The following is a 26,716-nucleotide window of genomic DNA, read 5'->3' on the forward strand; positions in this document are numbered from 1 at the left end:
CCATGCGCAAACCCTATGTTCCTATCTCAAAGGTCAAGGTGTCACAGTTGGAGGTCAAAGGTCAAATTGAAGCGTGTCCGGAGCATTTCTTCTTCATGCATGGTGGGATTTTGATGCAACTTGGCATGAATGTTCACCTTTATGAGTCGGAGTGTCATGCGCAAGAACCAGGTCCTTAGGTCAAAGGTCAAGGTCACACTTAGAGGTCAAATGTCAGATACAAGAATGACATTGTCTAGAGAAAGTCTTCTTCATGAATAAGGGGATTTTGATGTAACTTTGCACATATGTTCAACACAATGAGACGACTTTATTTTTAAAATAACTTACTTTTGTTATTACTAAAAGTAGCTTATATTGTAATTTTTTATAACTGGCCGTGGAAAAAACTTGAGATCACTTTTCTGTGGTACAACATGCATGTTTCATCCAATCTTTTGGTGTATTTTAACTGACGTATCTCTACCTGGTAAGGAGTTTTGTGTGGACTTATATTATATAAATATTTTATAGATGGTAAAAAACACATTTACAAATACAGGTGCTAGTGCAAATCAGTTCTGACATCGCCAATTAGTATAATAAATGTTACTTTTTTAGAAAGCTGGCGGGTTTGACATTCTGCCCGTGGGCATGCAGAACGTATTTCTAGTCTTACTGTTATGGATGTCATTTCATACTAGTATCTTGCAAACTTGTGCTTTACCGTTGTTTTTCTTTCATTTACCTTTAGTCGTAACGTTTTTAAGCAAAAGTCAAACGTCCCTTGGAAAAACTTGTCAAAGTATACGCCTTGAGAGCAGATTGTTTGCTTATATTATAGATAATAGTTACGCGAAAATACCGCTGTATCAGACTATACTTATAAGTACTATGTATATCCTGAAGTAGAATTATTTATTTAGATTAAGAATTGGATGTAATGGTTAAAGATAACTGCTATATGCCTACACTGGTAGCACGATTCAGTTCTGACAATCTTAACAAGCGTGCCAGAATGTCACAATATACGGCCGCCACAGTAAATTTCTTTACACAAGCACCTGTATTTGCAAATGGAATTTTAATTTTGTGGTTGTTTAGTAATTATTGTAATTCTTTTGTTTGTCTAAGTCAACAAAAAATCCTTACCAGGTACTACTAGAAATACCTTAAAATATACCTAAAACTTGAAATTAACATCTATGTTGTACCACAAAAAAGTGGTCTTGGTAAATATAAAAAAGTTAAAATATAAGTTATTAAACAACTAAGGGAAGTTGATCTTGAAAAAAAATCCCCCACCGAAAAAATTGTTTATCCACACAAAACATTCCTTACCAGGTAGAGATAGGTCAAAATACACCTCAAAACTGGATGTAACATGCATGTTGTACTACAGAAAAGTGGTAACAATTTGTCCCTACGACTAGTAATGAAAAAGTTACAATATAAGCTATTTCTAGTAATACAAAAAGAAGTTATTCTAAAGATGGACCTACGCTAAGAGAAGTCAATCTTTAAAAAAAAAAAACAAAATCCCCCAAAAAACAAATTGTAGAGATAGGTCAAAATACACCTCAAAATTGGATGTAACATGCATGTTGTACTACAGAAAAGTGGTCTCGAGTTATCCCTACGACAAGTAATGAAAAAGATACATTATAAACTTTTTATAGTAAAACAAAGGGAAGTAATTCTAAAGAAGGCACCTGCGCATGACACGGCGTCTCCTTATGGTGTACAATTGTGCCAGGTTACATCAAAATCCCTACATGCATGAAGACAAAGTTTTCATTCTTGTGTCATTTGACCTCAAATTGTATCCTTGACCTTAGACCTAGGGTCCTGGTTCTTGCGCATGACACTCCGTCTTGTGGTGGTGAACATTTGTGCCAAGTTATATCAAAATCCTTTATGCATGAAGAAGAAACGCTCCAGGCAAAGTTATTATTGTATCCTTTGACCTATAAGTGTGACCTTGACCTTAGACCTAGGGATCTAATTCTTGCGCATGACACTCCGTCTCATGACAGTGAACAATTGTGTCAAATTACATCAAAATCTCTATGCATGAAAAAGATATGCTCCGAACAAAGTCATTCTTGAATTTGACCTTTGACCTCTTAAGTGTGGCATTGACTTTAAATCTAGAGACCTAAATCTTGCGCTTGACACTCCGTCTTATGATGGTGAACGATTTTGCCAAGTTTCATCAAAATCCCTTCATGCATGAAGAAGATACCAGCCCGCCAGGGGCGTTCCCATAATACGTCCCGTTTTTCAAACGGGCGTATAATAAATTGTGGTTATTAAAAATATTTACATGTATACCTTAACCTTTGGTCTGCTAAATTTCTAAAATGGACTGGTCATTCATTCAATTTTGGCAATACTTTTTATCATTCCAAGGGGTGTTCACTGAAAATTAACTGACTGCATAGCGAACAGTGCAGACCATGATCAGCCTACACATTGGTCGCACATGCAGAATAACTTGCCGCCAAGCAAGCTAAAGGTTACTGTAATGCATATGTTTCTTCTTGTAGGAATAGGTATTCTTCATGTTTATCGAAAGTACAGAGCTTTGCGTAATCAGACACGTAATCAGACAAGTAACATTGTGGAGTTCAGGACATTTCAGAATGAAGAATCGGACGAGAGAAGAGTTATTAGGTTTGAATCCTTGAAACATACATATACATATGTATCTATAAATTAAGAAGTTACTAATGCGAAACCATTAAACTTTTAAAGTTATTACATACTTGTTATAGATTGATTCTTGTTATCAATGAACCACCCAATTTATATTTTGCCATTATACTAAACTGTAGACTAAAACAAATCGGAATAAGAGGAACTTTAAATTGAAGATAAATATTATAAGATAATAAGGAGAAGTATTTGTTCATTAAAGTGAAAAATAAATGTACGTGTTAAATCAATCTCGTTGTCTTCAACAGAGAACACGTTTTACAAAACTTAACGGATTTGCGTTTTATCTAGAAAAATATTTGACACCTAAATATCTCTTTCGGTATATCGCATGTTAACGTAGAGGGATCGATCCAGAGTTTCGTCGCTACGCGCAGGATCGATTCCCTATAAATTCAAAGGAAGACTTTGGAATAAAAACAATACTGCCCATATTGTATAATATTACAGGTAGTTTATGCCTCTTGGATAGACGAATCCCCCGGAGAGGTATATTTATTTATATGAACTGTGATCACTACTAAGCCCTTACGATAATTTAAATAACAGCGGCATGTTTATATCATGGTTCTCAAGCATAGTTGAACTCAAAATGTTGTCAGTGATAGAAGTTTAGTGCATACTGTAATGTTATACAAAAATATTTTCTGTATTGAAACGTTTTAATTAAGAAAAATCAAAATTATCAAACATGTTATCGTTTGAGTTATCGTGCTGGATTTATAGGTGCTTTTATTTACATATACACACTACGTGTATATATACCATATATCCATATTTGTACTGGTGTGCAAGACGTTGCGGTTCGGACAAGTTATGTGGATGATAATTAGGCACAAGGAAACGGCGTATTCCTCCAAAAAATCAGAAGTCTGTGCATGTGCCGGAAATATGCATTTTTCAATCCGATAGTATATATCTCATTCGATTTATCGCATGTTACCGTAGAGGGACGAAGATCGGTAGGATCGATTCATTATTAGAAATTTAGCAGGCTTAAAGGCAAAGAAAATCTGCTATATAAGTGACCCCCACATACCAGACACTTTAATCCCCAATAAACAGGATCCTGTCTGGTCCAGTCTGATAAGGGTCCATAAAACCCATGTAGACTTGACATGTAGCCTAATTATTGTCAGAGGATAATACATTCTATTGACATGTACAGACAAATTCGTTATTTCCTGTTTTTTGCATTTATTGATTGAAATGCAGTTTTATTTGTTGTTGTTTTTATTGTTTCAGAATATACACAAACTTGTATTGATTGAAAATATACTCATTTTGATTGCTCAGTCACGTTGAGTAGTGTGCTGACCAATTATATTATAATTCTTACCGCATGCAAAGCAATTCTCACCCCTTTTAGAAAACCCTCCCCTTTTTCATAAAAAATAAAATAATCGTTTAAAACTAAATAAGAGAAAGGACAAGTTTTTTTTATTAAATTGTTATAATATTTTTATCTTAGTAACAAAACAAAACCAGTTTATTTTGTTTATTATAAGATCCAGCAATAAAAAGATATCATTGTTCAAAATACACATAATTCATTATTTATAAAAGCTAGGTTCTTGAATGCATTTTCTTTTATTTTCAATAAAAAATCCTGCAATGATGAGATATACTTGTAAAAGAAAGCTTGATTTATTAAGAAAACAAATAAATAAAACTGTTGTATTTTATCACTTTGTTTATTGAGCAATAATTTAATAAGGCTTTCTAAACTCTTTATAAAGGTGATAACTGGTTTTCTAAAAAGGTGAGAAATATCGCCTGTAATTTATGTACTGCACAGTAGCTATACAGTAGATTATTATGAAAAACAGAAGCAAGTCTGTCAATGGCCCAGTCTTGTATATTGGCCCTTACCACCAATATGCAGACCTTATCATCTCCATAGGCCATATACCTGGCATACCTGAATCAGTGTCTTGTCTTTAAGGTTGAATTTGTATATCTTGATAATATGGCTTTAACAACATTTTTGAAAGAAAAAAAAAGATTGAACAACATTGTCGTCAAACCATTCGAATATCTTTTATCAAGTTGAAGTATGTCTGAAGCTTTATTTATACTATTAAGGCAGTATTGCAATAAGGTTAATCTTCAATGAGTGAAGTGATGATATATCGTTTTATTTGTTTTCATGGGCTGGTATAGAACTACCTCTACAGCATCATACGCGTACGCACAATACACTTCCGGCCAATACGATTATATTCATGACGCCGATGTAGTCAATACATAGAAGATCCGACCTACACGAAAGCAGATGAGTATATAGATCCACACCCCTATAGAAAACTCGAAAATGCAGTAGACCAGTCAGAAATCAAAAACGACTTACCTGTAAATGACGAGTCTGAAAATAAAATAGAGAAAAACATTCAATCAGAAGTCATGGGAAAACAAGATGGAGCCAACGAGCTTGGCTGTGATCTGGATGGAGGAAACATAGATCCGGCATATACACAACGAAATGAACAAGAAACATCGGACGAATCCATGTCTTCTGCAAATAGTAAGAATTTTCAGTTTTACAGTGAACAGCTATGATTAAGGTGTGAAAATAATCAATGATGTATAATAATTTATACATTCTCCATCCATATTACACCGCCACTGTAGCCTATTGGTAGAGCGTCCGCTTTGAGTGCGGGAGGTCGTAGGTAGCTCCCTGACCGTTTCATACATAAGATGTTAAAAATTATACTAGTAGTGTCCGTGTTTGGTGCTCAGCATTCAGTGGCAGTGTTTGGCCTGGTAAGCCGGATGTCAGTATATTGTAACTGGATGGGGTATCATGCCACGTGTGTTATCCGTATTGCAAATACGTTATAAATATTTCAAAGAAAACAAACATGTCCCTCAAAGACTACACCCAATACATTACTTCAAAACCCCTAGAATTTTTCAAAATTGTAATATATCTAATAGCGAAGCCTTTTCATCTCTATACTAGCTGAAAGAAATATGAAAGCCAGTAAAGGTACATATAGAATCATATCGAGCTTTTTACAAGGCTGTTTAGGTAACACATGTAGTATAATGTTAAGGTCAGCTTTACTTTGCTTTTTGGACATCTATCACTAATTTATTGTGTTTTCCTTATCTTTTATTGAAGGAAGTTTTGACAGCCAAAAGCCCTGCGCATATAATGTCACGCATGTGGTATCTTAGAAATCGCAGTTTAACCTGTTAATTCTGTATTCATATCCAAGACAATATGACGATATATATTTTAGACCAAATTGGAATAATGACAACTGAAATATATTAGCTTTTCTCTTAGTTTAGCTCTGGTCCGCGAAAAGCTTATATTGATTTCACATAACTATGATATGGTTGTAGTTACACTCTTCTAATCCTTAGAAAACGTTACTTGTTTCGATATAAACTAAAATAAGAAACTGCTCTATGAGTTTTAACATAACGAGGGCTGACCGGGAAACTATTGTATCTGCATTTTTATAAATTTTACAGGAGAAAGAAAAAAAAACTTTATATTTTCTTAAAAAACACAGCTTAGTATTACCATTTTTAGCAAATCATTATCAATTGAAATAACAAATAATATATTGGCTTTTAAAATGCACTCAATTTGTTTTTAAGATTTAGCAAAAAGTGTCAGATATAATAGTTTCACGTTCAAAATATGGCGTTATTGAATTAAAAAAATTACTGTGAAACTATTGTAAACCTGTATCTGTGTTGTTCATTAAATTTAATTTATAAAATTCATATTACTTTAAGCATAGAATTATTGTTTTACTTACAAATAACATAAATTACAAATATACAATGAAAATAGTGTTAGATACAGTATTTTCTTTCTGATGACCGCGAAACTATTGTATCTGCACTTGAATTATTTTTTTCATTTTTTTGGTTGCGGATTTATCCCGCTACCAAAGTTAAAGTGTATTTCTGACAATCATAGCATCTTTATTTTATTCCAAATCACATCCAAAGGATGTTCATGTGCTACACAAAATAGTCCCATTCATGAACAATGCGGATGAATTATCAAGGAACAAGCAGTTCTTATTCAGCCAGTATCAGATGGGTCAGGCAGAGTTCATCTTAAATATGACGCACATTAAATTTGTATTTGTTTCTCATTCATTTATATATTCATAGACGGGCATTTAAACAGAAAATAAATCTACCAAAACCCCGCAACTATCAGACATTTCAAGGCTTTGATTTTTAGCTCACATGTCACAAAGTGACAAGGTGAGCTTTTGTGTCCGTCCGTCCGTAAACTTTTGCTTGTGACCACTCTAGAGGTCAAATTTTTCATGGGATCTTTATGAAAATTGGTCAGATTGTTTATCTTGATGTTATCTAGGCCAAGTTTGAAACTTGGTTGCGTGCGGTTCAAGACTAGGTCAGTAGGTCTAAAAATAGAAAAACATTGTGACCGCTCTAAAGGCCATACTTTTCAATGGGTCTTCATGAAAGTTAGCCAGAGTCTTTATCTTGATGATATCTAGGTCAGGTTTGAAACTAGATTACGTGCCTTCAGAAACTAGGTCAGTAGGTCAAATAATATAAAAACATTGTGACCTCTCTAGAGGCCATATTTTTTATGGAATCTGTATGAAAGTTTGACTTAATGTTCATCTTGATGATATCTAGGTTTAATTCGAAACTGGGTTAACGGCGGTCAAAAACTAGGTCAGTAGGTCTAAAAATAGAAAAACCTTGTGACCTCTCTAGAGGCCATACTTTTAAATGGATCTTCATGAAAATTGGTCAGAGTGTTTACCTTAATAATATCTAGGTCAAGTTAGAAACTGGGATACATGCCATCAAAAACTAGGTCAGTAGGTCAAATAGTATAAAAACATTGCGACCTCTCTAGAAACCATATTTTTCATGGGATCTGTATGAAAGCTGGTCTGACTGTTCATCTTGATGATATCTAGGTTAAATTCGAAACTGGGTTAACGGCGATCAAAAACTAGGTCAGTAGGTCTGAAAATAGAGAAACCTTTTGACCTCTCTAGAGGCCATACTTTTCAATGGATCCTCATGAAAATTGGTCTGAATATTCATCTTGATGATATCTAAATAAATTTCGAAACTGGGTCATGTGCGGTCAAAAACTAGGTCAGTATGTTTAAAAATAGAAAAACCTTGTGACCTCTCTAGAGGCCATATTTTCATGAGATCTTCATGAAAATTGATGAGAATGTTCACCTTGATGATGTCTAGGTCAAGTTCAAAACTGGGTCACGTGCTTCAAAAATAAGGTCATTAGGTCAAATAATAGAAAAACCTTGTGACCTCTCTAGATGCCATATTTTCCAATGGATCTTCATGAAAATTGGTCATAATTTTTATCTTGATGATATCTAGGTCTAGTTCATAACTGAGTGAGTTCAAAAACTATGTCACTATGTCAAATAATAGAAAAAACGTCGTCATACTCAGTTCAAAACTGGGTCTTGTGGGGACAGGTGAGCGATTCAGGTTATTATCTTATTGAATTATCGCTTATCTGTATTTATATTTTTATACTTCCATTGATGAATTAGTCAACAAATATTTGTTAAGGCTCTGAAAGTAAACAAACAATACTTTAAGCCAGTAATAATGGTCAAATTAGATAAAGATATGTTTATCTTTACCTTTAATAATCCTTTTTTTTTCCAAACCGTATGCATCAATACTTGACTGTACACATTTCATTACATCCTGACATAACTTTCACACAAGAAATCAAGAAATTAATTTATGCTAAAATAAAGCTTTGCAAGGGGAAAATGAGCTGCAGCATGAGAAAACCAATATAGAGCATTTACGACCAGCATGGATCCAGACCAGCCTGCGCATCTCTGCAGTCTGGTCAGGATCCTTACTGTTTGTTAACTGTTGTAAGTTTCTTTAATTGCAATAGGGTTTAAAAGTGAAAAGTATGGATCCTGACCAGACTGCGCAGATGCACAGCTGGTTTGGATCCATGCTGGTCGCAAATGCACTATGTTGGTTAATTCGGACTGGTTTCACCCCTCCCACATCTTCAATACGAATTTAATTTTTCAGGACAGTCGGTGAATTCCACTGTCATTATTGCAGTAATGTTACAGCACTTTTGTAATATGTTTTAACCTATATAGCCAATATTGATTTCTATTGCTTTTGAAGTGACTGTGTAAGGCATAAAAAGAAATGTTTGTTTCCATTGTTTATTTACAGTATCCCGACATACCCAAAATTTTTGGCCCGACCCTAAATGTTTTTAATCTTTTGATGGCCTTAGAGAATTTTATGTTTTCAATTTTTTAATAAAAAGTTGCAAAACTGCACTTTTTATGCTTTAGACATTGTCAGTGATTTTAGAAATGAACTTTTTGGTGCTCTAAAGGCATAACCTCCTTATTTGTATTCATTTATTAACACAAAATTAATTCCCGAAATGTCTCAATAATTTTAAACAAACAAAAAACATTTTCGAACCAACCTACCCTAATTTATTTGAGCATGCTACCAAAAACAAACATATTTTAAGGCCTAATTTACCTTTATGTGAACTCACCTGTGTTATGGCTACAGTAGTATAGAGAAACTTTGGCAAAGACAGAATATTATCATGTATCATTTTAAAAAACTTCTGAAAACAAGGATTTCTACATGACATTGTTTCTACTATTTTTTGGACAAAGGTATTCATATACACTCAAAAATTTAAATCTTTATAGTACAAATAAAAATTACAAAATCGACAAGATGTTTCTAACAGAACTTCAGTTTATTACAATAACTTCAATCAACTTTATCAATATTTGAGACTAAAATTTCAAAAATGACAGGCAGCAAAATGAAAAACCAGAAAGAAAGCACATGACTTCACGCAGGTGCGATAAATGAATAGTAGCTTTGGCGTTTTTTTCATGTCCTTACCCTCTCCGAAGCATACAACCCTCCCATGTGACAGAACAGCATAATCAGGGAGGAGTCACAAAAGAAACCTCTATGTTAATGCATCATTGACCAAATTTGGTCATGCTGCCATTTTCAAAAGTAAAGGACAGGAATTCAAAAGTAAAGGACAGGAAAAAGCAACAAGACAAACCATATGTCACATTACAGTATGACACATGGCTGCATCCATCTTCTATATTTTCATAAATGTATGTACAAAATTAAGTCCATAGCCATTAAAGTGTAAGCCATGACTGTATGGATTAACCTGGTTATAATAGTGCTACATCACGCTAACAACTGCCTTTGGTAATCTTCAGGACTTTGCAGTCTGATCAGGACTCACACTGTTTGCTAAGTAACAAAAGACCTTAACTTTTTCTAGAAGCAATTTTCTGATCCTATTTCAACAAACTAGAGGCACAGGAAAGCCTGGATCTACACAAAGTCTTGTCAGAAATTAACTCAGTCATGAAGACACTTTTTTGCATGACATGGCTCAATTGTGTAATAGTATTCAGCATTAATTTTCTGCAAAATGGAAATTAAATTTGAAGCTTACAAGCCGAGTTCTCTCTGAAAAAATAATTACAATTTTCAAACAATAAAAATAACACGAGGATCCACAGGGTCATGAAACGCTCACCTCAGTGATACCAGTTTACCAAATATAGAAGCTCTTGGCTTTTTGGTTATAGACTAGATTTTCAAATCTTTTCCTACATAAATGTATGTAACAGAAGTGATTTTAAGAACAGCTTGAAATATCTTGGTAGAAACATCTTGGCAGAGGGTTAACTTGGAAACATTTCTGGACAGGCTTTGTTTAAACAAATCATGCCTAGCACCTGCAAAAGAGGACTTTGGCAAACACTGAAGACCAACATCAGACATAACAGAACATGACGTATGACCAGGGTCTTCACCGTTTGCATGAAGGATTCACTTGTTCTAAGTAAATCAAGACCTGACACCCCTATACAAGTTTGCAGATACAACATTTTATTTTATAACCAGTGTCTTTGCAGTTACCGTAAAACTATTGTATCTGTATCACATTACGTGAAAATATTAACACTGTTATTTATTTTAATTCTTTAATTTTCACATAAAACCTAAACAACAAGTTTTCTTCTTGTTTGGTGTTTAAATTACAGTACATAATGTCACAAATAATATTTTTTTCAAATTGAAACTGTAAAATTATTATTAACGGGAAACTATTGTATGTGCTAGGAGGCAGATACAATAGTTTCCCGGTCAAAAAAGTTTATGGTTGCAGATACAATATTTTCACATTATTAAGAAAAGAACAAGATATTGTTGGAAACTTTTTGTAATATTTTTGCAGTAGATGCATGACAATAAAAGGCTTAAGAAAATGCAATAAAACCATCTTTGGTCAAAATGTCAGATACAGTAGTTTCCCGGTCAGCCCCCGATAAGTTATAATTGTAGCAGGTGCAGCGATAAAAATATCCGCACTGTTAATTAGTAATACATGAAGCTTCAATGTTTTATACGTGCATGTCATAGATGTTTGATTTCCCGGCTCATGCTTCGTCAACCTTTGTACAAATAGTATAATTACTGTTCAGTTGTTAAAAGCTTACACCGACGAATAAATATGTTAAGTATAGTAATTTAACATTTTTGTTTTTCCGGAATAATTATCTGATATAAACTTTGAAAAACTATGTTTTCTTCAGCAAAGATATTGAATACTTTTTCTTCCCTGTGTGTATAAAAGTATTTCATATAAGAAAGTATGAAATACCTAGCTTAGATTAAGATGAAAGAACACTATTTACACAATTTTTGTTCTTGTAAAATTCCATAGCAAGTAATAATGCAGCCCTCAGTTATTTTGCATTCGCTGTCATTAATTAAAATATCTTTAGCTTTTATCCTTTTCAGAACCCACTTACATTATTTTTTAAATTTTGGACAGATGATGGGAATATCGATGAGTGCCCAACGAACATTGATGGAGGATATATACATGCTGTATGGACCCAGGAATTCGACACAGGAAAACGCGAAGGTAAATTCGAAAATTCCGATATGGACAGCCCACTTGAAACATCGGCTGCAAATTTCAAAGGGGCAATGGTGGAAACGACTCCCAAAGGGATAGCCCCGGAACAAGGTAATACTTGATTTATTTGTTTGTTTTGGGTTTAATGCTGTTTTTCAACAGTATTTCAGTCATGTAACGGCAGGCAGTTAATCTAACCAGTGTTCCTGGATTCTATACCAGTACAAACCTGTTCTCCGCAAGTAACTGCCAACTTCCCCACATGAATCGGAGTTGGAGGACGAATGATTTCAGACACAATGTCTTCTATCAAATCGTCACGGAGAACATACGCCCCGCCCGAGGATCGTACTCACGTACAACAAGTACAATTAGGATATAACCTTAAAGAACTGCTTCAAATTTTTGTCAGCTTATATATGACAAAACAATTTACTTTTAACAAGCCGATAATAAAATGAGATTGCACTTACTATTTTATAGTGAAGATAATACAGTTTTGCTTGATTAAAATGAAATATCACTTACTATATTACAGTGGAGATAATACAGTTTTGCTTATTTGAATATGTAACATTTTTAGCCTAGGTGTTGTAATACCTGACAGGTAGGATAGATAAAGGTGCAATTAAATTGTTCTGTATTTCTATGCCTACAAAAAAAGAAAATTTTGGACTTTCAAATCTGCCATTGGCGACTAGAACGAGGTACTGGAAAAAACAATGACAAAGATTCAGAATTTGCAATATTTCAATATATACTATCGGTCTCTTTTTGTAGATGAGACCTTTAAAAGCAGTCAAATTGATTAAAGCAAACTTTATAACATTATTTTAACATTTCCATAATAGTTCTGTTAGAGATTTATTTATGAACAAAATGTTTATCTAAAAATATACGTTTCATTGTATGTTATACGAAGGAGGGTACCATGTATTTCTTTTGATTTCAAAGTCTGTTCAGTTTAGAATTCAAAACTAAGAGAGTAAACGGCGACTGAAATAGCTAACGAATATCATCAACTTTTCTCACATCAGTCTTTTTATAATGTATAATTATACAATTGAGATAATAGGATCTATTATGAAATGATTTGCTCATTGATCTATTGTATAATATTCCAACTTTATGCACTACATATGTCCAAACAGAAAAAAAAAAAAACATTTTATGTAAGATTATTCTCAGTATCAATCACATTTATAGAATTGAAACTTATCACAAGCTTTCCCAGCCATCTAACCTACTGGCATAACCAAGTAAACGTAAATTTTGACCATTTACGTCAAGAAAAATTAGTTTAAAGTTTGGCGTGCAAGTTTCTCTGATACAACAACATTTATTTGATTAAAACACTCCAAACAAACCGTCTTAGTCATTAGTTACCAGTCTGAGACCCATTTCGCTTAAGACATTGGATTGATTATTTAGTTAAAATAATTCTTTGTTCAAAATTTGTTCACTTATTTCTTTCTTGTCGGGGAAATCTGATTAAATGTTTAGCTTTTTACATTAAATTTTTACGTACTAGTGAAGATCGTGTAATTATCTACGTGGCTAAGTGGTTGAAATGCCGCTGACTTGGAATCACCTGCCCCTCACCGATTTGGGTTCGAACTTCGCTCGGGCGATGAATTTTTCATATGAGGAAGCTATCCAGCTGACTAACGAAAGGTCGATGGTTATACCCAGGTGCTCGACCGTGATGAAGTAATGCATGGAGGGGCAAAAGCTGGAATGTCGCAACATGATCGATAAAGTTCTTTCTGTTTTGTATCATAGCCTTCCATATATGGTAGTTGTAGGCGTTCCTCATTGCCATATACAGCAGTTCAGTGAGTACTTGAAATCCTTGCATTACAAATGTGTAAAGCCCAGGTAAAATAAACCAATGCGAGAGCAGAAAATCAATAAAATACACTTCGCTGTCTACTGTTCCAGACACGCTGGCATACTTTCCTATCCAACAGTGCGGTAACTAGCGTGCGGGTATTAAATACCTGCACACTTTTAGTTACCGCACCCTGTAGTCAGTGTATACGATTTACCTGCACCAAATTTGTTAAGGAAAAACACCGAGCTATGATACAATCGTGTTAGTATGACGTTAAACCCAACCAACAAAATCTTTTATTTTGGAAATGTTTTTTTTATTTTAGTCTTAAGAAGATGGCTCTGCTAGGCAATGTCTCTAAATTCTTATTCGAATAAGTATTTCACTAAATTTCTTTTGATTACCTTGATTGTATGAAAATTGAAATCATTCTTTCTGCGTATTAACATTGATATTATAATTATAAACACATATGAATAACTGGACATGAGTAAAAAAGATATTGAATCATTTTTTGTTATCGCATTTTACAGTAAGAACAATATTATCTCTCTCTTACGTAAAATGTGAAAAATAGAATTCGTGACTTCAATATTTTGTTATGCCCCACTTCGAAAAAGCGGGTGTATATTGTTTTGCACCTGTCGGTATGTCGGTCAGTCGGTCTCTCCGTCCATCTGTGGGTAGTGCGAACGGTTTCTGCCGAAAAACTTTAGAACCACTAGATCCAGAACCTTCATACTTGGTAGCATTAGGTTTATAAAGTAGATGACCCCTATAGCTTTTGGGGTCAGAAGATCAAAGGTCATTTTCGAAGGGGCTGAAACTTGAAAACGGTTGCCGCCTAATTACTTGACCAAAGACTTAATAACAATATTGGACTTATGACATAAATGACCGCTATAGGTTTCTGAGCCAGTAGGTCAAAAGCCAAGATCACAGAGACCTGAAACTTGAAAACAGTTTCCGCCCAATAACTTGAGAACAACTTGAACAAAAACCTTTCAACTTGATAGCATGATAGTGCTAATGACCCCCATAGTTTTTGGGGTCATGATAAGGCTGCAGAAGTAGATGACCCCTAGAGTATTTGGGACAGATTGGTCGAAGGTCAAGGTCACAGAGAACTGAATCCTGAAAACGGTTTTTGCTCAATAACTTGAGAACCACTTGATATATAACCTTCAAACCTAAAAACATGATTCGACTTATAAGGTTGTAAAGCCATATAGCTTTTGGGGCCCGTATGTAAAAGGTAAAGCTCACGGAGACCTGAAACCTGGAAACGAATTTTGCCTAATAACGTACGATTTACTTGACTCAGAACCTTCAGACTAAGTTGTATGCTTGGGCTTATGATTTGTTTGTTCGTTTGTTTGTTTTGGGTTTAACGCCGTTTTTCAACAGTATTTCAGTCATGTAACGGCGGGCAGTTAACCTAACCAGTGTTCCTGGATTCTGTACCAGTACAAACCTGTTCTCCGCAAGTAACTGCCAACTTCCTCACTCAGAGGTGGAGGACTAATGATTTCAGACACAATGTCGTTTATCAAATAGTCACGGAGAACATACGCCCCGCCCGAGGATCGAACTTACGACCCCGCGATCCGTAGACCAACGCTAGTCGCAGTTGCAATCTTTGAGTCAAAGATGAAGGTCACATATGCCGAAATATTGTAAAAGGTTTCCGCTCAATAACTTGAAAACAACTTGACCCAGAACCTTCAAACTGATTAGCATGACTGGGCTTATAAATTAGATGACCCCTATTGTTTTAGGGATAGTAGATCACTGGTCAAGGTACAGGGGCCGGACTTTTGAAAGCTTTTACCCTAATAAGTTTAGAACTACTTAACCAAGAACCTTCAAACCTCAGTCTTGGAAGCATGTTTGGTTGATGAAGCAGTTGACCCGTGTTGTGTTTGGAGTCAGTAGAGTCAAGGTCACAGGGGTAGAAACCTTTAAAATTGTTTCCGCCCAATACTTTTAGAACATCTTGACAAAGAGCTTCATACCAAAAGTGTTAAAAACTTCCCCATACTTCAAAAATTACATGAATCCGATTCTTCAAAAACATGCTAGCCAGAGAGAATGGTCACTTATCCCTATAAGTAAACAGTGGAAAAGTAAAATGTTCATGCTAAAGCCTGCTTGTCGGTTTTTTAAAATGTAATTTCACGCAAAATTTAATGTTTCATGGGTGAACCTCTGCCACTAATGTTCAAACTATTGCGATTTGTCAAAAAAGCTGGATGCCCGAGTTAAGAATAAATATAAATACACAAACAACATCTTCACTAAATCGTTAGTCAGATTTTAAAACAGTTTCACAGACATGTTCTTTGGATAGCTGTCCACTTGGATTTTTTAAATAATTCTAATTCTTAAAAAACATAGCCGCTATAGAGCGAAGTTTTTTTTTCCAATATGTGTATATAGGAAACTGAAACCCAGTTGGCCCAATTTCTAAATAAATTCATTGGAATATTCTTTGTGTAACCTTTTATGTCAGAAAGCATGGCCACCAGTTTCCCTGTCTGTATGTTGCAGGAACTTAACAATAGCTTGTTAGCCGGTACGATGGCTTGTTTTTCACACATATGAGAAAACGACAACCCAAGCAAAGTTTCGACATTAAGGTATTAGGCCCCTAATAGCAATGTTTAAAAATGGCATTTGCTTTGTATATTCTTACAGTTGACCGTGCTTTGCACTGTGTTGCAAATTTCTAAAAACTTTTACCGTGCCGTTTTTTATAAATTTTGTGTAATTTGGGATATTTTTTCAAGTTTAAATAGAGACAATATTCAAAATGTAGGCCTTTATTTAAAACGTTTGCAGAATTATACCATTATTTTTTATGAAAGAAATATCAAACTTTTGGTAAACTTTTATAAAACTTAAAATAAAACTGTCAATATCATTTTTCTAGCGTGCCTCAAGTAAACGGATTTAATGAGACTGAATTCTAATTCCAACATTGAAAAATAAAGGTCGAATCCTGCGGGTCTGTTTTGAATTTTGCTCACTTCATTCAAAAATAACATTGGGGCAGAAGTAAAACCTACCTACATTTCTTCCACAATATGTAATCTAAAGAATGAAGGCAAAATAGAGAACTTTTACCGCATGTAACTCAGTATTTCTAAAGATGTCTAACTCTACCCCTTCTGTTTCAGAGGTAAATTTACTTTGAACTGTGAGCAAGAAATCGCTTATCAAATGATTTTTTCCCCACTTTTGTACAATAAATCAATAACAAGTCTTGAAAGAAGTAAAAACGTACAAGAAAAAAAAGGAAAATAAAGAAAAAAAATTTTGGTCCCAGTGGGGCTTGAACCTACGGCCCCCTGAGAATTGCAGTCAAAGTAGGTTTATGGTAGGAATTGAATACTCTTCAAAAAGGAGATACTCTATTATGGGCCTAATACCTTTAAGCAGTCTGAAGTCAGCAACCACTTTAATAAACGGGAATCCACCACTTTTCAATTTAAATATGGATTATGCTTCCCATTCTCAACAAGGAAAGTGTTACAAGTTTCAAACATACGCATTTATTTCGAAAACTTAATAATTTCTTCCAGTTTATTGTAGTTCCAACGTCATTGTCTGACATAGACTGGACACTTTCGTTAGGCAAAATTTGATTGTTTTTACACTGGTTGTATAAAGTATTTCTTAGAGGAAATAGTGATTATCCGATATAATATACTTAATTCTGTGTAAGATGAAAACTTTGTATTTTTATAATGTTTCTACTTGTTAACCTTTAAAATTATTCATATCTGAAACTGAATTTAAAAAATATATATATATAAACTGTGTATACCGTTATTTTCAGTGTGTGTACGGAGACATACATTTATTCAAAATGAATCACCTGTTGTCTGTTTCTAGTTTATTTTTTGATAAACTGTATAAATAATAGAGGGAAAACTGCTCAGCTGTATTGTTAACTTGGAACATTGTATTATGATGGAAATCTTGCAGACATGGATGTTGAACAAAAGGATCCAGAAAAGAACGTAGAATTTGCAAACCGGACATGTCAGGAGAACATTGTTACAACATGCGAACAGGATTTTGAGACAGAGGAACACGGAGGAAAATTGGAGGAAATGACAGTCGAAGAGATCATTCCAACAAGGTATTACATAACAACAGAACTAACACTATTTCAACAAGATTCACTCTCTTGAAGATTATTTTTACATTTTCTGATCAGTATGTTAAAACTGGATACTAGTATTGATTTAAACAATGCTGATTGTCTATTAAGAAAAACGGATATATGATGGCGCGTGTTTCTGTCCTGTCTGTCTGTCCGTCCGTCATAATTCGTGATTGTATCAAATATCAAAAAGCAGTCTTTAAGTTTATTTTGAAAAGTCTCTTCGTAGTTGAACGTACTCTGATGTATTTTCTGGTTCTTTATTATCACGGAGTACATACAGTTTTACTGTAATAGAGTTCCGCTTAAGCCCGTACTAGGGTAGGGGTTTTTGCACATTTTATTACCTGTCATTCATAAACTTTATCAAACCGAGACTGCTTAAGGCTTACTTTGTTGTGTTTTATGCTTCCAAAGGATCTTTTTACATATTGTATAAGTATTCCGTCATGTGCAACAATCCATATTACACATTAACCTTTCCGCCACCCTTTCCCAACCTCCAGAAAAAATCACTTAGTTTCTTGAGCCTTAAAGTTCTGTCACCGCCGCCGCACAAAACAACCTAGCCATCACCTACAGTCGCATTACACCCCTCCGAAACACACACCCGAAAATTTTACTTCCTCCTCCTCCTCCTTTGGGAGTATATTGCCCTGCTTTGCGGACCTCTTGATTATCCATATCTTAAAAAATTTAACTTTATTTTAGTAAAAAGTTTATTTATCTTGAATACTTGTTTTTCAAATTATTACAAAAGTAAAAGTTAATATCACACAACATGACATTTATCTATGTATATTGAAAGAAATACAGTATGTCAATGAGGATGATGTGAAAACTGTCAGCCCTCGAAACTGCATATCCTTATGTTTCTCCTTAGATAGTATTACGTATGAAGGCTTGAAAATATTTGGGTTATCCCCAATGGCAGGCAGTATTTATATATTGCTGTTTACGTAATATATTGTTTTACCAAAATGAAACAAACAATTGCAAGACATTTGTATTGTATAACAATCTTTCTGGTGCATCAATATTACATATATATAATAGTGATGCATATATAAATGCCTGAAATATATGACTTTGTGTTGCACATTCGTAGTAAAATTTTAAAGCATATCACAGCTATTGTTTTGGTCGATAAAATTAAATCACTGTAAAATACTTCATAAATAGTATTCTCTCTTTTTTTGTTATTTCTAGATGTATGTAGTATAAAGTTTGTAAAAGGTTGTTATTAACTTTAGAGCAATATAAAAGAGTCAATAATGTTAGTGTATCAATGCAATTTCATAAAAGATTTTTTATATTTACAGTAGCATATATATATATTATATGAATATTGATTATCTTCAAGCAGGAATAGTTTGACGTTGTCAGGTTAACCAGATGTTCAGTATCACATGTATATATGAAATTCCGTAAATTTAAAGTGAAAATAACTTTAAAGTGCTAAGATATGATTACATTAAATTGTCATTACATATCTGTTGAATTTTAATCTGAGATATACGACATGTACTAAAAGGTAGGTACTGCTTGTAATAACTATTATATTTGCAGCACAATGAACAACTTCATCTCAGTATGGCAATTGTGCTATGAATATACTAGTGTAGGTTTCAAACTAGATATATTTGTAGTGTGGTGATAGTGCCACTACGTCTCTGTTATTTTGTAGTTACATGGTGATAGTGCCACTGAGTCTCTGTTATTTTGTTGTTACATGCATCTTTAAAATGTCTGTTGTGCAATATACGGTAATGATTGGTCTCTTTTACTTTGTAGTTTTTAGCTCGACTATTCGAAGAATAAGTAGAGCTATCCTACTCACCACGGCGTCGGCGTCGGCGTCGGCGTCGGCGTCGGTGTCGGCGTCGGCGTCGGCGTCACACCTTTGGTTAAGTTTTTCGTACCAGTCCACATTTTGACAAAGTCTTTTGAGATAAAGCTTTGAAACTTTCAACACTTGTTTACCATCATCATGGCCAGTTATAGGCAAGAGCACATAACTCCATCAAGGATTTTGGCTGAATTATAGCCCCTTTTGACTTAGAAATCATGGTTAAGTTTTTCGTACCAGTTCATATTTTGACAAAGTCTTTTGAGATAAAGCTTTGAAACTTTCAACACTTGTTTACCATCACCATGTCCAGTTATAGGCAAGAGCACATAACTCCATCATAGATTTTGGCTGAATTATGGCCCTTTTTGACTTAGAAATCTGGGTTAATATTTTGTACCAGTTCATATTTTGACAAAGTCTTTTGAGATAAAGCTTTAAAACTTTCAACACCTGTTTACCATCACCATGTCCAGTTATAGGCAAGAGCACATAACTCCATCAGGGATTTTGGCTGAATTATGGCCCCTTTTGACTTAGAAATCTTGGTTAAGTTTTTCGTACCAGTTAATATTTTTTGTAAAGTGTTTGACATATGGCTTTGAAACTTTTATCACTTGTTTAGTATAATAGTCTCTATCTGTAGGAAAGAGAACATAACTCTGTCATCTATTTTGGCTGAATTATGGCCCTTTTTGGACTTTGAAATTGGTTCTGTTTTCATACAAGTCCATGTTTTTTCAAAACTATTTGACATATGGCTTTTAAACTTTGAACACTTGTTTATCATTATGATTTCCATCTGTAGGCAAGAGTACATAACTATTTTGACTGAATTATGACCCTTTTTGGACTTTGAAATTGGCTCATATATTGCCATTTAGTGCAAGACTTATCGAAATCAAAGTAAAACAGGAACATTGTTTGTCTAATCTATTTATTTCTTTTGTCTGAATATCCGTGAAAATATTTTGACCCCATTCTGCAATCAATTCTTCGAATAGTCGAGCGCGCTGTCATCGGACAGCTCTTGTAATTAATATCCTTCACTTTGCAATACGTTGAGTAACGATGAGTCTCCATTAATTTGTATTCATTGTCCAATGTGTCCTGACGATTGGGTTCGGTTTCTTTAGTTTTCATAAACAATTTAATGTGTAAAATGGCGTGACGATGAACTTCAGTTATTCTGTAGTTTTAATTAACATGCTTTATTGTGCCATATGTCGTGACAATGAGCCTCAGTTATTCCGCAGTTTTAATTAAAATCCTTTATTGTGCAGTATGTCGTGACGATGAGCCTCACTTATTCCGTAGAAACTGTTTTAATTTACCTGCTTTATTGCTTTATTGTGCAGTATGTCGTAACAATGAGCTTCAGTTATTCCGTAGAAACTGATTTAATTAACATGTTTTATTGCGCAGTATGTCGTGACGATGAGCTTCAGTTATTCCGTAGAAACTGATTTAATTAGCATGCTTTATTGTGCAGTATGTCGTGACGATGAGCCTCGTTTATTTCGTAGAAACTGTTTTAATTAACCTGCTTTATTATGCAATATGTCGTAACGATGAGCTTCAGTTATTCCGTAGTTTTGATTAACATCATTTATTCTGCAGTAAGTCGTGACGATAACACTAAGTTAGTCCTATTTTAAATTAGTATCCATTATTGAACAATATTATAAAATCAAAATCAAATTATATAAGTTACAAAAGCTATCTTTGAGAATTTAATATGCAAAATTTTGCAAATATTGGACAAAGAATAAGTATGTGAGCAGGTTTTGAAAAACATATATAAACCGTAGACCTGGTCACGACCGTGTGATAATCACGCTACACCGGCCTCTCTGTTGTTCTGTAGTTTTGAATAACCTCTTCTTTTGTGCAATATGTCAGAATCTTTTGACGATGAGTAGAAACAAAATCAGCTAAAACATTTCAAAGCTTAAAAAAGAAATTCGAAATGAAATATTTAACTGAAGAAATTTAACGTTGAAATACTGATAACATTTTTGATATCAAACTTACATTGATACTGTTGATGTTGCATCCAATGTGATGTTACTTAAATATCTAGCACAAACTGTGTATAGTCTTCAACCTACTGATGTGATGTTGATATCATATCTAGCCTAATCTATGTATCGTTTTCAACGTGGATGGTGTTGTTTATTGATTGATGTATGAATTCCTTTAACGTTTGGGGACCTTCCCGTTACACAGACCTCTCGGAAATCCTATTTCCAGAGGATCACGTTTAATATTATACATTCCAGATCAAAAATCATAGTACTTTTTTCATGCTTTCTTCAGTGTATCTCAGGATTTGTGACTATTTTCAAGTTAGACATGAGACATGTCTCAAGAATCAGACGCACTATTAGATGATGTATGTCGACTACTTTGTTCAGTAGAATTGTTGTGCAAGAATCTATCAAATTCAGAAAGAATGGAGATTATCAAATGTTGTATCATTTACTGCACGTATGTTATGAATAATAACCAAATGCTTTTTTTCTTATAGGGACTGCAAATAACCTGTAGACCGAATTACAACAGAGAGTTTTAACAACGTAAAGGGTTTGAAGAACTTGTATCAATCGCACGTCAATCACATACTAATGTTATGCTAGATTTTCTTTATGGATTTTTATTTCTTTAAATGCGTATTTTAAAAATTGTACAAAGATTGAACATAATGCCATTGTATTTTGTATTATTCGCATTTGTCGCTATAGTGTACATAGGTAGCTCATCTTTTACAGTTTTATATAAAAAAAATATAAAATATAAAAAAAAACCTGTTCTTTATATTACATATTGACTTAAGGTAGTGGACCCGTAATGACAATGAAATTTCCGTTCGTTTACGAATCCCCTGTGTGCGATTTCGGCATGTTTCGGCCTTTACAGAAACTTATCTTTCATAGCAATAGGAGAAAGCCGAAATTGCATACGGAGATATGCAAACGAACGAAAATTGATTGTCATTGGGGGACCATTTACTTTAATTGACCTTACGCCAGTGTTGATTGACATGTTCCAACTGACCAATCAGATAACAGAACTGATAAGCCTTGTTGTTAGCCGCCATTTTGTCCGTCAAACTTAGTGCCGGACTCGCCAGTCAAAGAATATATAAATACCACCGAAAAATCGTCCAAAATGGTAAAAAGGTGACGTTACGACACCTTTACATCAGACACAGGGAAGAGAGTGTAATACTAGAGCGCTTCCCTTTTCCAAATCCACTCTCAGACTACGAATATTGTCAACGATGTATCATGCTCTGTGGACGTCCTCAAGAATAGTTGATCTTAAAAAATCTTATAAGAGTGTTTAAAAGCAAAGCAATTCGACTTAGCACTCATTGTGTTATAACGTTTTAATTACATGTGTATTTCATTTAAATCAGTGTAAAATTCTATGAAAATTAACTTTCTTATTTAACAAAAGTGCCTAGTATTCTTTATTCAATAGTAAAAATATTCCATCAGTTACCAGAGTAACTGGTACGTACTGATAAAACACAAGTATTTGATGTTCTATATTATTTGAATGGTAAAGTGTAAATATTATGCCTTAATGTACCAGAAACATGATTTATGCATTTTTTAAGGTTTACATCAATCTCCCACTGGTGTATGTTAAGTCATACCTGGGTGATAATACAACAGATAATAAACATGATAAAAAACTATGATTAATATAAGATTATTTTAATGAGTCTAATCAACAATTTTCCAGGCGCTCAAAGTTTTGACTTAGCACTCGGTGTGTGCTTTCGTTCTAAATTTCATTTTAATAGACAGCGTAAACTTCGTCTAAAATTCCAGAAAAAATAGCATATTTCGTATAAAGAAGATATGTTCTTAAACAAAAAATTATACATTCATTCTGTATACTTTATAAAGAAGTTTGGTAGGCTCAAACATTGTTTTAAGCTGCGATGCGCCGGTATGTCTTGAAATATGAGTATGGACTATATCATCGCCTTGGACTATATCTTATTTATTTATCATTTACACGTTTTAATTCTAATAAGAGAACTTTCTCTACTTATACTTAAAACACATCATGTCTAAGTATAAGACATTAAATGCTATGTATCTGAATAATGTTGAACAATGATATGAGCATTTTAAATGAGTTCCGGTATTTCGAAATCCGACGTTTCTTAAATGACACAAGTGACAATTTTTACATGTAAATTACCTTATTTAATTTATCTAATTATTTTGAAATAGGATTCAGAATCCACAGTCTGATTTCAACCTTAGTTAATAAAAATATGTGTTCTAGTCTGCTTAATATAGTCATACCCTACATGATTTCCGGAAGATCGAAATTTGACGTTTCTATAATGAAAAAGAAACGGACAATTAAAAAAAAAACACACAAAATCAGCTATAATAGTTTCAGAGATTTCCGTCATTTTTACGTGTTTTCCGCTCGGCCCCCTGCCTTGTTTAGTTTTTCTCATACTCGGGTGCAGTTCCCGGCTTTTAACAACAACGTATCGTTGTTTTTTGTAGAATTTATGTTTCGCTACAGAACATCCACTTATTAACGATTGTGTTTCGTCTTTTCACTTTAGAAATACGTGTGAACTGAGGTAGCATACGCCGAAATCAACTAGAATGTCCGGCAAAATATTTCTGCCGTCGCTATTTTATTCCTTTGTTTGTCGGGCCTAGCATGAATTGTTCCCCCTGAAAACTGGTAGGCGTGGCTACAGGCTATCTGGCGTAAGGTCAATTAAAGATGGTCAGTCGGATGTTGGACATGATGTTGATTTTAATGAAAATACTTAGTAGAGAGCATGTTTGGAATTCGCCGATTGTTTCAGTAGTAAGTTGCCTACATGAAACATATTTAAATTTTACTTTTCTTTGCGTCAGGGCCCAGTGGTTCAAAACTTTAACTGGCTGTTAAACTAACCGCCTGTTTAATTCTAATTCAACATATTATGCATGATGGGAACCACTAGTATGATGTTTCTAGTATTTTTTCTAAGTCTTCTAAAATGTCGAAATGTAACTCTAAAAGTTAATCAATCGCCGGCTTAATCGCCTGTTAAAGTTTTGAACAACTTGGCCCTGATAGTTATCAAATGTAGATTTAAGTCTTAGAGAAACATTTATTGTTATTTAAATGATTTAAAAGGAATGTTAAACAGATTGTAAAAACTGATAATGCGTTGGAAAAGTTAAAAATGACGTTATAGCAAAATTATGTAGATCTACCATTTAAACCATGTAAAAATATTCAGACAGCTATGATAATGCATTTTCATATCCTTTATTATTGTGAGATTATTATAGTTTGAATACTAGTTATCTATATTGTATATGTGTTTAAGATATCGTTCAAGATGATTGAAAACTTAATTGTATATAAATATGTGAAACTTGATAAATATGCAATTTTTTTCTTTCCGTTTTCGCTTTTCAAGTTTTGTATTGTCTCGCCTTCTTTTTCCTTTTATCGTTTCAAATACATGAGATATTAATAATAGCCCAGTGTAAGTTGCTGATCACCATAAAATCAATAATTTTGGCATGCTTTCTTATCCACAATACATTTAACATTTCTATAATAATTGAACTCAAAACAAAAATAAGTACTTTTCAGTAAAATAAAATACCTGCATAATTCAAACAACTTTTCAGTTTTGGAAGCTGAAGTAGTGAGCACAGTACCTTACATGCACTTCTTTGGGTAGTTGATATACTCGAGGAGTAATACCTCTCATGGTTTTAATGCTTGCATGCACTGAAAACTATTTTAAGATATTAAGTGCTATTAGGCCTCTTGTTAGATGTAGACAGTTATGAAATATAATGCACTTTTGTTCTACTGTACGGTGTTTACATACAATTATTTTATATTATTATTGCTCATGTATAATACATATTTTGTTGTTTCTTACATTTTATCGCATATTTGGAGTATTTATAATTTTTTGAATATGTCTGTTCAAAATATTTTCGGATTCGAGCCGTTTAGGCAGTTTACCACAATTAGAGGAGGTAATCTCGGATATCAATTAGGTATGGATAAGTGATACACTTTGCGCTGTTTTGTAAATATATTTAGCAACGGCACTGTATATAAACTGGCTACCGCAGACCAATGTTGTTGTTTTTTATCATTATAAGTTAAAAACTATATACTGCATTTGTTTTTAAATATATGTTATGTATTGATTTGTTTAAAGTATGTGTTTTGAATACTCTATTACTTTCTTTCTAGTATGAAAACTGTTGAAACGTTATATGAAGACCCTACACAAAGATAATAATCATAAGTTCCACAATTTTAATGTAAATATATCACGAAGAGTTGGCAAATTTTAAATTGCGTTATGGAAGTCTAATGTATTCAACCTTGTAGTAATCTTATGACAAATTTTAAACTTTATTTACCTTAAGTTTTTATGAAATATTAAGCCAATTTAGTCTCTTTTTAAAGAATTAAGGGATACCACAGTGTTGTAGAAATAGTGAACAATAATGCATGCAATACTGCAGCAAGTCTCATGTGTTGCGATAAAACATCTTTAAACTATATCCTCAAGTTGCACTTTTATTTTTACAACGGCATTCAGTTATTGCATTGCAAATTATTTATAATATGTTATAAAAAATATTCCTAACTGATATACTGAAAACTGTTTTCTGTGAAATAAGGCAGATTTTTTTAATTTCCCGGTAAGTTTTCTGAAATTGAGTTATTACTATATAACGTTCAACCTTTGATATATAATCATTAATTTATTAAATTGTTTTAAACAAACTCATTAATTTTGTACATATTAATATGGCTGTAAAATTTATAAAAAGTGGAGAAATACATGTACACTACAAAAACCTGAAAACTGTTTGAATCCGCTATAACGCTATAAATGTTTTGGCTATGTAATAATTATCATTATTTTCTCAATATCATAAATTGGTATTCTTCCGGGGTTTTCTTTATTTGTTGTTTATAAAAATATACTGTTATATTCAAGTACATGTATATATTATGTATTAATAATGTTGGTTTTACTGTGTAACAAAATATTTAGAAAATCATTTTTAAATGAATGAACATTGTTTCAGCATATTTTACAGAATTATGAATTTGTTATTTCAATGTTTGTAAATAAAAGTTTGAATTAATTGGTATGTTTTCAAATATACA

At 33.5% G+C, this 26,716-nt stretch overlaps 2 protein-coding genes across 2 annotated transcripts in view; both read left to right on the forward strand.

The window, feature by feature from the left end:
• LOC123558541 (plexin-2-like) overlaps positions 1 to 4,948 on the forward strand; it is a 59,870-nt gene extending 54,922 nt beyond the window's left edge. The window contains exons 16-17 of the mRNA XM_053548891.1: positions 2,529 to 2,655; positions 4,861 to 4,948. Coding sequence (XP_053404866.1) covers positions 2,529 to 2,655; positions 4,861 to 4,948 — 215 coding nt within the window. The remainder of the gene's footprint in view (positions 1 to 2,528; positions 2,656 to 4,860) is intronic.
• A 4-nt stretch (positions 4,949 to 4,952) lies between these two features.
• On the forward strand, positions 4,953 to 26,716 carry LOC123566435 (uncharacterized). The gene is made up of 4 exons (XM_045360532.2): positions 4,953 to 5,221; positions 11,582 to 11,779; positions 17,493 to 17,649; positions 22,053 to 26,716. Exons 1-4 carry the CDS (start codon positions 5,101 to 5,103, stop codon positions 22,063 to 22,065), a joined length of 489 nt encoding a protein of 162 aa, XP_045216467.2. The 5' UTR covers positions 4,953 to 5,100; the 3' UTR covers positions 22,066 to 26,716.

This window comes from Mercenaria mercenaria, chromosome 1, assembly GCF_021730395.1.
Source record: "Mercenaria mercenaria strain notata chromosome 1, MADL_Memer_1, whole genome shotgun sequence".
Classification (NCBI taxonomy): domain Eukaryota; kingdom Metazoa; phylum Mollusca; class Bivalvia; order Venerida; family Veneridae; genus Mercenaria; species Mercenaria mercenaria.

Coding starts and splice junctions, on each gene's coding strand:
- LOC123566435 (XM_045360532.2), top strand. CDS start 5,101: ATGGGAAAACAAGATGGAGCCAACGAGCTTGGCTGTGATCTGGATGGA. Junction 5,222..11,581: donor ATCCATGTCTTCTGCAAATA/GTAAGAATTTTC, acceptor AATTTTGGACAG/ATGATGGGAATATCGATGAG. Junction 11,780..17,492: donor AGGGATAGCCCCGGAACAAG/GTAATACTTGAT, acceptor GAAATCTTGCAG/ACATGGATGTTGAACAAAAG.